General features: G+C 32.5%; 1 protein-coding gene across 1 annotated transcript; it reads left to right on the plus strand.

Moving 5' to 3' along the window:
- The first annotated feature begins 4,395 nt into the window (after positions 1-4,395).
- On the plus strand, positions 4,396-12,189 carry LOC139528462 (metalloproteinase inhibitor 2-like). The gene is made up of 5 exons (XM_071324446.1): positions 4,396-4,674; positions 7,250-7,335; positions 9,109-9,214; positions 9,984-10,126; positions 11,992-12,189. Exons 1-5 carry the CDS (start codon positions 4,557-4,559, stop codon positions 12,148-12,150), a joined length of 612 nt encoding a protein of 203 aa, XP_071180547.1. The 5' UTR covers positions 4,396-4,556; the 3' UTR covers positions 12,151-12,189.
- The last annotated feature ends 1,337 nt before the right edge of the window (positions 12,190-13,526 follow it).

Raw genomic sequence — 13,526 nt, forward strand, 5'->3', positions numbered from 1 at the left:
TTTCTGTTTACCAAATTTCTCATTAAATTTCTGACAAAACAGTTTATAATTTGCCTGTAATGATTTAACCCTGTTACTGTAGTACTTCAGAGCCCTATCTCTTAAAAGTTCTATTAATTTGAACAATCTTTGTTCATCAGTCCATTTATATCTATCAGATTTGGTAGAAAACTGTAAAAAGTATGGTTGCCAGTCACTTTTACCATAAAAAATAGCCAGCTTTGGAACAGATGGACCATATTTGTCGGGAGTTGAAGGGGGTTTATAATTTACTCCTGATTTAGATTCCCTGTCAGTTATTACCGTTTGAATTCTAGCAAGAGACTCTTGCTGTTCTATTTGAGATTGCATTTTCCCTGTTTTTTTCATGACACCGGTCTAATTCCTTATCTTTAGTTTCTACCATTTCTCTAAAATGATTTAATTATTGTTTTACCTTTTGTAAGTATTCATCTCGCTCTTGCTCAAACTGCAACCTTTGTTGTTCCAATATGGCCAGGTTCTTCTCTCTCATCTGGTCAGCCTGTAACTGAAAACTATCTACCATGTCAGAACGATCCTTTTCAATATTAGATATTTTATCCCTTAGTAATGCTACTTTTGACGCAAGATCTTCCCCCGATGGCTTAACTTCTTTAAAAGTTATTAGATTGTCTTTTAATAAAGATGCCCAAAGAGTACTAGAAATTTCTGTAATATCAAAGATGTTGTCTTCAGTAAGTGTACCTTTTTCTTTTCTTGTCCTTAGTATGGCATTTGCTTTAGCCTCCCGAATGCCTTTTAACGACTTCAATTGTAAAAATGTAGCTGTGTTAATATTCACTGGTTCTGTCATGATTTAATAAATCTATTTCTTATAAAATGAAATTAATATAAGACACAATGTCTTGCTATATAATTAATCAGTAACACTGACTAAATTGTTAACAGGTTAAGTTTCAGTAACACTGACACTTGCCTGTATCTCTTTGTCATTGACAATGACAAAGAAAAATGTATCAATCAAACTTCAGTTTCTAAAATGATTAAATAATTGTCCAATAAATAATCAGTGAAACTGACAAAGGATTATTGACAATTGTTTTAAACACTTAGAAAAATATCCGTATATTTCGTCAATTTCGAATCTTTTATTGTTTCAAAATTTAAAGAGAAAAATTTTGCCGCTACAAAATCATTTCCGGTATTCTCCAGGTGAGTTGAAACAAACTTCTGACACCAATATAGTATTTGTTACTAGAACTTATATAGTAAGTAAGGTTACCTTTTGTTATCCAAGTAATTATGTGGCAAATGGCAGATACGACTTGAGGATTAGACGTCTGTCTTCATCAAGCTCTCTGGTTATTCTGCAATGTTGGTTAGTACTCACCACCGGAAGTTGACAGTAACGCTATAGGTAAATGTCCGGACAAGTCAATTACAACAGGATCAACATGAGAAATCATTTTTGTGATACACAGAGAAAAGCAAAAAAAGGTTTTTTTATTGTTGTTTATCACCTAGAAAATTCCTTATACGTCATTAGCTGTTATTTGCACAACTAAAATAGGGGCCAAAAATACCAGAAGGACAGTCAAACTCATAGATAGAAAATTACCTGACAATGCCGATGCTAAAAATGAAAAAGATAAACAGACAAACAATAGCACACAAGACACAACATAGAAAACTAAAGACTAAGCAATACGAACCCCACCAAAAATGGGGGTGTGTGATCTCATGTAATCCGGAAGGGTAAGCAAATCCTGCTCCACATGTGGCACGCGCCGTATTGCTCATGTTGTTACAAACCCGGTAAATAGTCTAATTCGGTAGATCACATTCATGATAAGGGTCAGGGACTATAGTTACGACGTAAGTAATATATCCGATATCATCTGTGAAACGGTTATTTCATAACGGTCAACCAACTCGTGATGGCGTCTGTAAAATTTACGAAGTGATGATTTCAACTACACCATTTGGAACTCTTTGTTTAATAGCTTCCTTGTGAGCAGAAACCCTCTATCAAGGAAATCATGATAGGAAATACAAGCCCTGAAATATTGTTTCAAATGGGAGAAATATACTTCGTAAGTAGGCGCTGCTGAAATGTTGCTACATAGAAATGTAAAGTTCACAATTGGGGAGCTGAAATCATCTCTTTTGACATATTGATAAATATTCCGTTTCAACTTCAAACCCCAGGGTACTCGAATGTTTAACATTTTTCCCGATTAAGTTTGTTTGTTTTGGCCACACATTGATGTCAATATTGTGGAATTCTATAAAACAGGTCATACAAGTTTGAGGTTAAGCTAGATATGAAACCAAAATTTTTTAAAAATGGAGCACACATTTTTTTTTAAACTCGTGTTCAAGTTCGTAAATAGTCAGTCAAACTTTGTTGGAAAGTAATGCGCACGATTTTGAAAACCTAAAAATGAATAGCGTGAGGAGATCACATATTCTTGGATAAGTCGAAATTGAGACATTAATAAGTATGCATCCCATTGGCGTGATCTGTATTGCCCAATAAGTTTTATATCGCTTAGGCATGATGTTTATAAGTTGAAATCATATTAATAGAGTTATACAATAACTGTTAGACTCTGACTACCGAGTACGAGTATGAATTCAATTCATACAAGTAAGATATAGGTATTATCTCAAATGCATGTGTTTGCTGATTAGTTTTGTCGTGTTCAATCTTTGTGTCGTGATAATACAAAACCATTTCTCACATTTCTCTGAACTGTAGAAAGTGCACCTTTTCGTTCAAGCTCGCTAGCTGTTGTGTTATGAGTTAAAACAAATATTTTTTGCTCCAGTTATATGATACTATTTACTGATTACATGAAAAATAATAAAGTTTAAAAAATGGTCTTTTCATAACTGACGATTTTTTTTAAAAGGAATTGGATAATACTATGGTTTTGATTTTGATTATTTGTTTTGGGTTTATATGATTCTACTGTGTAATGTTTTGTAGAAAAATACGAAGCCGCTTAAGTGCTTTGTAAAACTCAATATTTTCCTTTGTCAGAAATTTAATAAGGTGACACTCGTTTGAAAAAAATCGTGCCAAGACTTCCAAAAATAGTATGCACGACATTCAAACTCGTGTATATAAATAAACTCATCATAGATACCAGGACTAAATTTTGTATATACGCCAGACGCGCGTTTCGTCTGCAAGACCCATCAGATACGACTTTTCAAACTTGTGCAAACGACGACTTTCAAAATAGGGCGAACAACTATTAAACTTGTGTACAAGTTCGCATAGAGTTAGTCAAACTTTGTTTGAAAGTAATGTTTATCAATGGATAATTCATTAGCTTTTCCTAGTTATTATAATTTATGATAAATTTAAGTTCAAACTTGTGTATTGTTTCATTTGTTCACAAGTATACAGGAAGTGTTTTGCATGACTGTTTTGTGTGACATAATAATCTAAATCAACTCCGAGGCTTTACAACAATTTTACAACCTGTTTTGTAATAAATGTTTTATATTTTGCATGGTTACTGCGAACTAATTGCAATACCGATTACGATTTACTTTTGAGGGGTGGTTTTTAGTGGCTTTAATAATTATAAGAGCATCCTAGATAGTATCTGCAATTCTGGCTGTAGCATTATCTGAGGCAATTTCTTAAGCTTTCTCTGTAGCATCACCTGCATTTATATCTCTATTGTCAGGGTCACTTTTTAAAGTTCGAGTTCCGCTACTGCTTATACAAGAGTTGGTGGCTACTGATCCTTCTCGAAAGTTTCATCTTTTTTAAGAGTTTTAATCATTTGAAGACGACATATACCAGACACCAGATAACCAGAAAGTTTTAACACAAAAAGAGAAAGTGAAGGAGGTTCAACAGACTCGGTAAATAATACCGAATCTATGTTGAACATGTTATTGGCGAATTTAAATGTTATAAACTAATTGGAGCCTCCTTGTCACACATTAAAAGTCACAGTGTTTTGTCAATCGCCGAAACGAACTTTCAATAATAATACTATAATGATGAAAATTACAAAGTCTACTGGCAATGAGTTTATTATTTAGAGATCGCTCCTGTCAAATAAACTGTCTTACTCTGACTAGAATGCGGACGCGGGTCGGAGTCCTACATGTATTTAAAATCTCTATTGGTCACAGTGCGTTTCCTATAACTTTTAATAATGCAAATCAGACTCAAATAATGGCAGCAACAATTTAAAAAATAATAACAACAGTTACTACTATTGATTTTTCATTTTTCTCTGAAATAACAAAAACACAAAAATAAAAGCTTCCGTATATCTTATTATTTTGCTAATTACTTTAAACCTTTTGGGAAAGGTTAACTTGAGGTGCATTTTTGAAGAGAAAATGTTTAAACAACATGTGGTTAAGTTTACGTCAGTTAATTATAAGTAAACATCCTGTATAAAAATTTAATGACGTTATATATATGTTAATATATATTAACTTATTCATGTAAATAAGAACACGTGATTGTTTACTACTTATATGTATTGATCGATGAAAATATAAAATAATATTATATAACGTGTAACAGGCTTCTGAAAATGTCTTGCAAAGTAACATGTGTATTACTGATTTTGCTATGGGTTACATACATATCAAGTGCATGTCGGTGCCCACCAAGACACCCACAAAGAATATTTTGCAGGGAAGATGCTGCCGGTTAGTATATTGCTTAGCTTTTATCCACCTCAGAATTATGTAAGTAAATTTGTATCTATTCCTTCAGATGTCAATTGTACCCTAATTTTGACATTTTTACCTCTAATGTCTGTTTGTTTTGTTTACACATCGTCGTTTATATCATGTATATAATGGTATTTCATGCAACTAGCATACAAGTGAGAGGTTTAGCTAGCTAAAAAATACCGGTTTAATCCAACATTTGAAACATAAGAAAAAAATTGTACGAAGTCAGGAAAATGACAGTTATTCGTTTGATGTGTTTGAGCTTTTGATTTAGCCTTATGATACGGAATTTCCGTTTTGACGTTTCCTCGGAGTTTGGTATGTTAGTTTTTTTTCTCACTTTTTTCATGTGTCAATTGAATAAGTGGTATACTACAAAAACAGGAGACTAGTAAGTGAAATAAAACCCTCACGATTTATTTTTTCTACAATATTGATTAAAATAAAATAAATAACAAATGTGGACAGGGTGCAATAAAACTCTTTAATTCTTGCGACGTGTCAGTCAATTCAGTTGTTCAAACAAAGTGACACAAAGTTAAAATTGTAAAAGATTTTTTTTTGTTCTCCCATTTTGAACTTCTTTTAATAGGCATTACCTTCCAGTGTTTGATTGTCAAAAAAAGTTTCATATTTTTTTTATAAATCACATATTCATAAATCTGTCCAATTGATTTCAATTCATATTTCGCTTACAAGAATCTGTCAAAGCTCCGTGTTCCCCCCCCCCCCCCCTTCTTATTTATAAATCGTCCTCTGTTTATGTTGTAATGATACATACCTTAAACAATTTGAAAGCTTTGTAAGGGCATACGATACAGTTTTGAACCTGTATTATTTACAAGTTGATGAAAATTTGCATATAGGCTATTTTTTACCTGATTAAATCAAATATGTAATAAAAATATACCTTCATGTGCTACTTTTTGAGTAAAATGAGTTCGAAATTTTGTATATTTGCTCAAAATTCAGATTTGTGTCCGTATTTTCTTTTTCGAAAGAAAGACATAACTATTTTTTTTAAAAGATAAACACAAATGGTTTTTTGTTAAATAATCGGTAATTTCTGTAATTTATAAGAAACATTACAAATAACTCATATTTATCAAATGTTCAGGAATAGAGGAACAAACGTCATTTTTTGCTGCATGTTTATCAAAATTTAAAAAAATCCTCTATTTACAGTTTTATAAAATTTGGGTCACATAATCTCCTTGCAAAATGAAACAAATTGCCGTTTTAAAAAATAGGGGTCCATGCACTCATTTTCAAATTAAATCAGTTTGAATGATAAAAATCAGTCGGAAAATGCATCTTTTCCCGATATGTCATAGTTTGACATCGCTAAAATAACGTTTTACGTTAGCAACGTCATTACATCCCCTGTAACTGTATCGTATGCCCTTAAGGATGTTCGCTTGTCATGTTTTTAGATTTTCATCAGATTTTCGGAATGCTCTAGTTTTGTCCATTTGAATGTCTTCATAAATTTGGCTCATTGACCCCCGTTTTTCTTTTTATCAGTAAAAGTCTATAAAATCGTTGTTATTTTTGAATAGTTTTTGAGAGCTTTAACTTGTCAATTATAAAGCAATGAAAAATCAAAAGAGATAATTTTCCCGCCAAATTTTCAAAGGCTAATATCTCGAATTCAAAATGATTGTATAAAAATAAAAGAACTAAAAAAAGTGAGAGAAAAATGAAAGATCTGTGTACTGTTTTGCTAAATACAAGCACTCGAAATTTGGCGGGAAATAATTGTCTCTAGATCTATTGTACGTCTAACATTGCAGCTATTTTTATTTGTTAAAAATGTGAAAAAGTAACAATTATTTCGTAGGATTTCATAAAGGAGGCTTAGCTTGCTATAAAACAAGATTTAATCCACCATTTTCTACGTTAAGAAATGCTTTAACCAAGTTATGAATATGACAGTTGTTATTCATCGTTTGATGAGTTTGAGCTTTTGAATTTGACACTTGATTTTCTAGTTATATTCCGTTTTCTTCGGAGTTCGGTATTTTTTGTTAATGTGTTTTTTTACCGATGTTGAGATCTCGTAAATCGACATGAAAGATTGAAAAAAAATTATATTGAAAAGCTATAGCAATGACGCATTTGTGTGTATTCCAACCACATTTGCAACAGACGAAATCGTACTAAGATATAAGCTGGAAAAAGTGTTGTCCCAACGATTTTATGAATTGAATTATGTATGTTTTCCCTAAGCATGATGTGTTCATGGTATTTATATTTTTTTTAATTAAATCTGAAGTAATTTTCGGAACTAAAAATGATTTCCGTTATAAAAAGTGTTCTAACACGGACGATTTTTTGCAAAGGTTAGATTTCTAATGCGATAATCTCAAAGTAAGGTTTATTTTCTCCATCGTGTACGAATAACTTCTAGTAAATGCCGTAGTTTCAATCAGTTTAAAAAAAAAATCATGTGTGTAAAGGTTTGGATTTTCTTATGATGTGATGGTTTTAGGGGGTGCCTTTGTCTGATTTGATTATGTGCCAATAACCATGTTTTATCCTTTCTTAGTACTGGTCGGGAGAGTAATAAAAAAGGAAATTACTAAGGGAGGAGATGAGATAAAATATCACTTCAAACTACTCAAGTCATTGAAGGTAAGATAGACATAATAGATTGCAAAATAAAAAAAACATATTTCCGTGCAATCAGAAAATTTTTGTATGAACATATCGAACACTGTAAACCAATTAATTTTTGCGATCGATTTCTTTTTCGCTTTTTCGCCACGTGCGCGAGTAGAGATGTTAAAGTTAGATCTTTACTTATTTAAATAAAACAGAAAATGTAGTATCAGCGAAATAATATGATTTGTTTTGTTGACGTATTTGTTTGTTTTTATAGTGATTAAGATTATAACTCAATATTGACTGTTGTTAACTTTTTATCGACAGTTGTGTCTGTTTGTTTCGTTCACAAATTGTTGTCAAAATAATGGAATCGTATTCGACTGTCATACAAGTGAGAGGTTTAGATAGCTATAAATAAAGGCAACAGTAGTATACCGCTGTTCAAACTCATAAATCCATGGACAAAAAACAAAATCGGTGTAACAAAACTTAAACTGAGGGAAACGCATTAAATATAAGAGGAGAACAACGACACTACAATGTAACACACACAGAAACGGACCAAGCATCAGAAAAAATCCCACGAGAATAACAAATATAACATCAAAACCAAATACATGAATTTGGGATAGACAAGTACCGTGACACGTCTTATCGCAATGTGAATTTACACTCAAAAATAAGAAAAAACAGTTTAATTAACTATTTCCTACACAAGAAAAATGCACGTGCCAAGTCAGGAATATGACAATAAATTTTTATCCATTCATTCGATATGTTTGAGCTTTTCATTTGTGCCATTTTTTAAGGGACTTTCCGTTTTAAATTTTCCTCGTATTTCGGTATTTTTGGGGTTATTTTACTTTTTGCAGTATCTTTTATGTTATGGACTTGTTATTTACAATGGAGCTATAAAAAAAAATCAGAGCTTTTTATGAATGTTTTAGAGTATAATGCATTTGGATGAAATAAGTCAATCAGATATTACAATTTGAATGTTAAATAAACAGAAGCCATAATTAGTTTGGTTCAATACAAACACACTGATGTGTAAACATAATTTCTTAAGTTGGATTTGTTTAAACTCTTTCTGATTCGGAAATTAGATATGCGCATGATGATCCGGTGTACACATTACTCTTCCTGATTTGGGAAATCAGTTATGAACATGATGATGATCCGGTGTACAAATTGAATTTTTATCTTGGTTTTATCAAAGTACGTTATATCTACACTTAGTTTATTCCTTTACCCTATTTACAACAAAAGATATTACGAAATACTCAGTTGTCGTAACTGTATATAAAAAAAAATAATTGCTTTTCATTTATAACAAAGGTATTATGTTTGTTGTTTTACAATTGACGGGAGATATGTCATTCGGTAGCGTGTTACCTTAAACCAAACGTATTGCTTTTATTGTTTCATATCTATGCTAAAATATACATTGAATGTGTTGGGGTGTTCATGAAACAATTGGTTCAACATTGTTTAATATTTATGCTAAAATATACATTGAATGTGTTGGGGTGTTCATGAAACAATTGGTTCAACATTGTTTAATATTTATGCTAAAATATACATTGAATGTTTCAGGGTGTTCATGAAACAATTGGTTCAACATTGTTTAATATTTATGCTAAAATATACATTGAATGTTTCAGGGTGTTCATGAAACAATTGGTTCAACATTGTTTAATATTTATGCTAAAATATACATTGAATGTTTCAGGGTGTTCATGAAACAATTGGTTCAACATTGTTTAATATTTATGCTAAAATATACATTGAATGTTTCAGGGTGTTCATGAAACAATTGGTTCAACAATTATCATAGAAACGTATTCCACTTCTTCGATGTGTGGTGTAAGATTCATGACTGTCGGAGAACAGTATGTATTGTCAGGTACAGAGTAACACCATAACTTTAACATGGTTTAAATATTCGCAAAAAGATAAAAAGTTTGCAGCGGAATTCACTGAGTGTGTGTAGGTAAAGGTAGAATCTTTGGTTAGCTTGCAAGTAAGCTGAATCATGAAGTCAGTATTATGTTAGGTGTATACGTACTACCATACTTTCCGAGTAGTCTAGTCCTGCAGACAGAAAGATTGGTAATTTTTCAGACTATTCTACTTTTAAACGAGGGCAGTTTACCTATCCCATTATGACTTCATGGTTCGGCTAGCAAATAAATCTAACAAAAGTTATTATTATACCTTTAACTACGTACTCATTGCATTCTACTGTAACACGTTCAGTGACTAGTTTGTTATTGATCACATGTTTACAATACTAAATTGTCTTTCTTCACTTTCTGTATTTTTTCACTTCATAATAATTAGATTCTCTCTCTTTCGTTAAGAAAAACAAACGACAGCCAAATATGACTCTTGGTGGTTTTCTTTATACGAGTTTACATGCCTGTTGATACCTGATGCATGTTATGTAGGTACTTGATATGCAATATTGTACAAATGTGTCTTTGCATTTGAACAAGTATCCGAATTTAAAAAATGATTTATATAATATCAATTATACAAATTTTTATTTTCCAGAAGTATAAATTGATAATACAAGTAAATGTTTCTACACAAGAATAGAGAAATACGTTGATTGAACAACATAATATTTTATGGTAGTATAAATCAACAAAATGCTTTCTTTTTCATTTCAGGTCGGAGGAGCAAAAAAACGGGAAGAATATTTACTTCAACGTGTGGTAACTTCATTTATAAGATCACTGATGTTACATTTGAGTTGATGTTGTACCTGTTCAGTGGCGGTTCTGATTCATACTTACAAAATTGTGATTGTAAAGTAAGTATTGTTTCAGATAAGGGTGAAAGTTGGTACCTATTTTACAAATAAACCCGCTGCATTTGTTTGCACCTGTCCTCAGTCGTGAATCTGATGTACAGTAGTTGTCGTTTTTAAGTGTTTATCATTTTTTATATATATATACACAAAGAAAAAAGTAAAGCACCCCCACGTTTTTTCGAATTGACAAATATTACGAGAAGGGTCATAAGATCCTGGAACAATTGGTGGCAAAAAAAATAATGCAAATTGTTAGGACATTACATAAGCTTTAAGAAATACACAACAAACTGTAACAAAAATGAGAATTTAATGAATAGGTTGTCACAAAACAACAAGTTCAGTTTAAACTCTAAAACATGTTCATTTTAAGTAATGATTTTCTTAGTTCGTTATGCATGATTCTAATGTCATTTCACTTAGAAAACGTCTATTGTAAGTCTGTTAACGATATCCATAATTCAGTATTCAATAATACGTTTCTATGATAATACCTATTGGATGCAGGTCTCAACCCGGCGTCTCATTCCTCCAGTTAGTTGGTTACCTTCTGTGGTATTTGCCGTCATTACCGGTGCAATGCTGCTTCCAACTGATGTAAATTTTGTACGGTGATCCGTTGCCCTGTACCCGACGACCTAACGTGTTTCAAATATGCTCTATCGGATTTAAATCCTGCCTCATGGCAGGCCATGGCAGAGCAGATACTGCTTCGCCTTTAAGAAATGTGATAACCTCCCTTGAATGATGCGGCCTAGCGTTGTCATCCATAAACAAAGGTCTTGCAGCTAATTTGTGGTTATCAAAATGAGGTACAACTCCTGGCCGAAGAACTTATCTTATGCATTGATCACCATTAAGGTTTCCTCGTATTGTGAAAAAGTCCAATTTGTAGTCATGAGAGATGCATCCTTATACCATCACAGAGCCTTCACCGTAAGGGACAGTTTCTTTGATGTTCCTTGGGGTATATGCTGTATTTTTATGTCTCCAAACTCTCAATCTCCCTTCTGTAAAAAGCAGAAGAAACCGGCTCTCGTCTCACCAATGGATCATGCTTCAGTTCCTATAGTTCAAACTACGACGATCTAAGCACCATGCCAAACGAAGTTGTTGATATCGGTCAGTTAACATGGGACGTCTTATTCCCCTCCCTTGACTTCAGTCCTCCTGATTTCAATCGGTTCTCAAGGTTCTGTTTTTTTCTGAGATTTTTCAGAGGGAGGGATTTGAACAGCCAGCATAAATGGTTGTCGTATCTAGGTCAAATATGTCAATTTCGGAATGCAACACATTACAGTCATAATAAATGAATAAGTAACATCATGTGCACCATTTAAGAGTTTGAAAGTGTTTTCAAGTTAAGGTCGTTATCGTTAAAAACTTCCATTTGTTGAAGTTAAGGAAATATATTAAGTGCATGATAGTGTGATAAAATTCATTATTCTGAAGAAGTCAATATACGCATGTGCAAACAAATTTTATTGGATTTAGAGCATGGGTTTGTTCACAAAGCGAAAGAAGCACGTCATATTAGAATAGTGAATAATGGTTTGACAGGAGCAACCAGATGCGTGTCATATAAAGAGCGGAATCTGCTAACAGTTGTTCATCGCTTATGTACATTTAGATTTATGATGAAGTGCGTGCTGCAGTTCAGTTTTTATTTTTTGCTATGTCATGTAGTGGTTATTTTGCATGGTATTGTCTGTTTTTATTCGATTTTGCATGAAAAGCATATGTACAGTAGATGTAAAAGTATAAGCAATAGCTACATGCTTTTTTTAACAAGTTGTATGACTTACAAATTGTGAGATTGTTTTTTTTTATTTCATCATGCATACAACGTTTTTTCTCTTGTTTAGGAAATTAAGAACCCTCGTCTTGAACCTGGAAAATTTGCCACAAGCGGATGTCTGCTTCCCACAGGATGGATGTCTGACATTGATTGCTATCGTAAAAAGGGATTATGCAAGAGAACAGGAAGTGTGTGTAGTTGGCAAAACGCTGACTGTGGGTCATGATGATAAGGACATAAAAATAATAAACTTGATGATAACAAGTGTGTGGATCTTTTTATGCCAACTTTAGAGAAAATATATGTTTATTTGGTGTAAATGTAGTTCTGCATGTTCGATCATTTTTCAGAATCATGTGAACGGCACTGATTCTCTTACAGTTGTTGTCAATTCGTTTGATCTGTTTAAATTTATCAAATGATTTTGCCATTTGATTAGGGACTTTCCGTTTTGAATTTTCCTCGGAGTTCAGTATTTTTGTGATTTTACTTTTTACAACAACAAAAAAACAATACCCTGCGAAATATTTGTTCCTAACTTCAGTTTGATTGACAGTGGAATTTCTACCTTTGTAACATCCTTCAATATCGTATCTTGTTAATGTCAAAATTTAAACGCAATATACTCGCAACATTCAATCATACACACAAGGCAAACGTTCTAACAACGTTGGCCTTACAGTTACACCCAGAACACGTCAACATTAAAATACACTCGCATGTTTATAAAAGAATATTACAAAAGATTCATAAGTGACGACCGAATTAAAAAATATTGAATAGGCCAAATAATGTACAATGTGCGAAGTTGGCGACCATTGAGGACCCATTTTCCTAAAGGTTATGCAAAATATACCTGCAGTAATTATGCGGGGGGAAATGTATTAGTTCGAACAATTTTAATTTTGTAAACAGTAAACTTATAGTTATAAACCAGATTAACACTCTTCTGATTAATGAGTTTTAATATCAGGAACACGATGGTTGGAATGTTTGAATAAATATTCTTTTATTAATTCATTGTGCTATCTACCTTAATTTTAAGAGACGTTACCATCCTTATTTAGACTCGAATGGATTGAATTCCTCCGCTCACTTACCATTCCTATTTTGGCATCTGTGGATGTTTTACTTAGTATAGTGCTTTCCTATAAATTTGATTTAGTGGATATGCCAAAGTCCAGATACAAGTCTATCAAAATTGTTAACATTTAAATCCTTAGTTTTACCACAACATCGAAATCCACAGAAACCGGTACCTCACAACCCCTTTGTATGTTTTCCACAACATGGTTACGTCTGCCAATACTTCATATGAATATAAAAATAAGGATATTTGGTATAAATTATATTGAGAAAACTATACCCAACGATCCAAACATGCCAAATCACGTGCATGTAAGCTAGGTTATTTCACCATACGGCCTTCAACAATGAACAAGAACTATAACATAATAAAGTCAGCAATAAAGAGCCCGATATGACACAATGTGCATTAATTCATACAGGAAAACTAATTATGGCAAAACAATAAACGAAAAATAAACTTGACAATCAACAACAAAATAACAGTCACTGATTACAATCACCTGACTTGAAATA

The sequence above is a fragment of the Mytilus edulis genome, chromosome 6 (assembly GCF_963676685.1).
Source record: "Mytilus edulis chromosome 6, xbMytEdul2.2, whole genome shotgun sequence".
Classification (NCBI taxonomy): Eukaryota; Metazoa; Mollusca; class Bivalvia; order Mytilida; family Mytilidae; genus Mytilus; species Mytilus edulis.